The sequence below is a fragment of the Struthio camelus genome, chromosome 29 (assembly GCF_040807025.1).
Source record: "Struthio camelus isolate bStrCam1 chromosome 29, bStrCam1.hap1, whole genome shotgun sequence".
Lineage (NCBI taxonomy): Eukaryota > Metazoa > Chordata > Aves > Struthioniformes > Struthionidae > Struthio > Struthio camelus.
The window spans coordinates 4,184,356-4,187,828 of NC_090970.1; the positions used below are offsets into that span (position 1 = coordinate 4,184,356).

The following is a 3,473-nucleotide window of genomic DNA, read 5'->3' on the forward strand; positions in this document are numbered from 1 at the left end:
AGAGGGAGAGAGGCTTCAGAGCAGGGATGTCCTGCCCCACTGTCCCCGGGACAGGGCGTGCTGCTTCCTTGTGCCGGGGCTGGTGCAGGGGTGTGAAGCTGGGGTATAGTCCCAGGTGCAGTGTCCCTGCCACCGCGGGGTGTTGTGTGCCCGGGGCAGTGACTCTGCTGCCTGCACGGGTCAGCACTCAGCCTGCCTGGGCAGCAAGCTGTGGTGCTGCAGGGAGAAGGTCTGGGTGGGAGGAGGGACCCCCCAGCAGGGCAGGTTCATTGTCCCACTGAGAGGGTGCTGCGTGGGTCAGGGCTGCTCTCAGCTCCAGCTCATTCACAGGACTTTTTTGGAGGGGACTTTCCAAAAGGAAGGTCAAAGCAGGGCATGCATGAAAGGGAAGGAGCTTCCAATGAGTCTTGTGCTGTCGGGGGAGAGACGTGGGGCCAGAGAAAGAGCTCCCTGCAGGGACGGCTCCAGGCAGCAGAGTCATGGGCAAGGTGTGAGAGGAAACAGCTCCAAAGCCTCCTCTCCTCTCCCACCCAGCACAGCCCTCTGCTCTCAAGGCTCTGAGGTCCAGGGCAGGAGCATTTTCCTCATCAGCCAGACATCCAGGAGAGGCGACACTCCTGAGTGCCCCTCTCTCCCTCCCTGCCCCTGCCTCCCTCAGCACAAATATCCTCATACTGCTCTGTGTTTCCCACATGTCCCTGCTGCCCTTGTCCTTCCCCTTGGACTCTCTGGGCAGGGGGGTTTCTGATGCACTTCAGACACTGACCCTGCAAGTCCTACCACGCAGAGGTGTCCTTGACACCAGGGTGCCCAAGTGCCCCTCTAACCTGTGGGGCTGTGGGCAATGCAGAGGGCTGGGAATGAGCCAACTCTCTCTTCAGCACCCCCCATCCTCAGGACATCCAGCTGCTTCCCTGGGGTGTGTGGCTGGGCTGCAAGCTGCCCTCCAGAAGGGCACAGCTCTCCCATTACAGCCAGGTGCCCCATGGAGAAGCTGCCTAGATACTGGGGCCACGGAGGTGCAGCTGGGCATCTGGATGTGGACAGCGGGAAGGAGCCCGATGTGTTCCTGGCTGGAAGGGCAGGGCTGAGACCTGCCTCGCTTACCCTCAGAAAGAGCGCTGGTGTGCACTTTGGGAGGGGATTCCTCTGCTCTCCACGGTGTCATTTCTTTTTAGGGTAACACGAGTGCAACTGTCCTCCACCTCCGAGGGGTGAGCCCCGGGCAGCTGGGAACAAGGCAGAGGACCAGGCCAGCTCTCCTCTCCCTGCACTAAAGCCCGAGTGAATCCTTTGGCCTCTCAGATATCACGGCTGGTCACTCTGCAGCAAGAATGCGGAGGAAAACCTTAACACTATTAATGAATCCTTTTTTTTAGAACTAGCCGTGAAGATGCTGAAAATCCCTTCAACACTATGACTGGATTATACCTGACTAGAAGTGGGAGTATAAAAGTTTAGTCCCCGTGTCTCCCATCTACGCAGTGCTGTAGGTCAGGGCTGGCTGCTCTGGAGCCCTCGGGCAGAGGCCCCTGCTCCTCGTGGCACACTCAGCCATCACAAAGCAGAGCTCAGGCCACGGAGCTCAGTGACGGTGCTGCTGGGATGGGAGGAGGCAATGTGTGTGTGTTTGGGGGAGGTTATGGGAAAGTTTTGCTCAGAGAAGGGTGTCCTAAGTTATCACTGTCTTTTTCCTAGGACAGTCCTCCATGTCCGGAGAGAGCAAAGTGTCCAACAGCAGCTCCTTCAACCAGTTCCTCCTCCTGGCATTTGCAGACACACGGGAGCTGCAGCTCTTGCACTTCTCGCTCTTCCTGGGCATCTGCCTGGCTGCCCTCCTGGCCAACGGCCTCATCATCACAGCTGTAGCCTGCGACCACCACCTCCACACCCCCATGTACTTCTTACTCCTCAACCTCTCCCTCCTCGACCTGGGCTCCATCTCCACCACTGTCCCCAAATCCATGGCCAATTCTCTGAGGGACACCAGGGCCATTTCCTATGCAGGATGTGCTGCCCAGGTCTTTTTCTTCTTTTTCTTATGTTCAGCCGAGTATTGTCTCCTCACAGTCATGGCCTATGACCGCTATGTTGCCATCTGCAGACCCCTGCACTATGCTATGCTCATGGACACCAGAGCTTGTGTTAAAATGGCAGCAGCTGCCTGGGCCACTGGTTTTCTCAATGCTCTCCTGCACACTGCCAACACATTTTCCATTCCTCTCTGCCAAGGCAATGTCGTGGACCAGTTCTTCTGTGAGATTCCACAGATCCTCAAGCTCTCCTGCTCACACTCCTACCTCAGGGAAGTGGGGCTTATTGTGCTTTCTCTTGGATTAGCTTTGGGCTGTTTCGTTTTCATTGTGCTGTCCTACGTGCAGATCTTCAGAGCTGTGCTGAGGATGCCCTCTGAGCAGGGAAGGCACAAAGCCTTCTCCATGTGCCTCCCTCACTTGTCCGTGGTCTCTCTGTTCATCAGCACTGGCCTTTTTGCCTACCTGAAGCCCCCCTCCATGTCCTCCCCAGCTCTGGATCTGGTGGTGGCCGTTCTGTACTCAGTGGTGCCTCCAACAGTGAACCCGCTCATCTACAGCATGAGGATCAAAGAGCTCAAGGATGCTCTGGAGAAACTCTTTCAATCAGTACAATGTTAGCATCGATAACTGTCCCATTGCTTCATCTCATCATTCCCAGGGTATTTTTGGTCACGGCTATGACTTGTTCATTTCTTTGTGTCTTACTTTTCTGTATTATACTCATTTTGAAAGGAAAAATGTTTAGGTTCATCCTGCTTCTCCTCCTCTTCTCCTCTCCTCCATCTGACCAAGAGACCATGATGAAGCAGGAAGCCAGGCTTCCCCCTTCATCCCCCAGAGGTGGGGGAACCTCAGAGCCCGCTAGTCTGAGCTCCCTCAGATGCCCCCAGTGCAGTGAGGGGAGTTTCCCTTTGCAGGGTCCCTTTTGGCACTGACACCACAGGAGCTCAGGGGCACAGAGTCAGGCTCAGACAAGTACAGGCAGAGTGAGACAATAAGTACCATGTCCACTAGGAGAGCTCAGCTCCAATGGCCACAATCAGGCTGTGATCTCACATCCCTCTCCTGCAAGGGTGGCAGCTGGCTGTCACCATGGGCTGATCCCTTCCCTCTGCAGAGCTCCAACACTCAAAGCAGAGTAGGAGTGGAGGGGAGGGGAGATTCTAGATGAAGCTTGTGGGGATGGACCCTCTGCTGCACAGGACCGTCCCCACACCACCACAGCAGGCATTTGCTGCCTGAAGACTTCCCTTGGGGGCTGCAGCTTTCCTGCAGAGGTGGCCACCCACAGCAGCAGATCCTTCTCTTTTCACGACTGCTTCGTCTCATTTCCACACTGACCTACCGTGCTCTGATGTGTGTTTATGGCCCAGGAGTTCTCTTAACCTTAAAAGGAGAGTGGTAGGGTTGTATTTTGATGGTCATGTGTCCTGTGAC

At 55.8% G+C, this 3,473-nt stretch overlaps 1 protein-coding gene across 1 annotated transcript; it reads left to right on the top strand.

Moving 5' to 3' along the window:
* Positions 1-1,730: 1,730 nt before the first annotated feature.
* Positions 1,731-2,654, top strand: LOC138062750 (olfactory receptor 14A16-like). The gene has a single exon (XM_068921756.1). The coding sequence runs from the start codon at positions 1,896-1,898 to the stop codon at positions 2,652-2,654; it is 759 nt and encodes a 252-aa protein (XP_068777857.1). The 5' UTR covers positions 1,731-1,895.
* Positions 2,655-3,473: the final 819 nt, after the last annotated feature.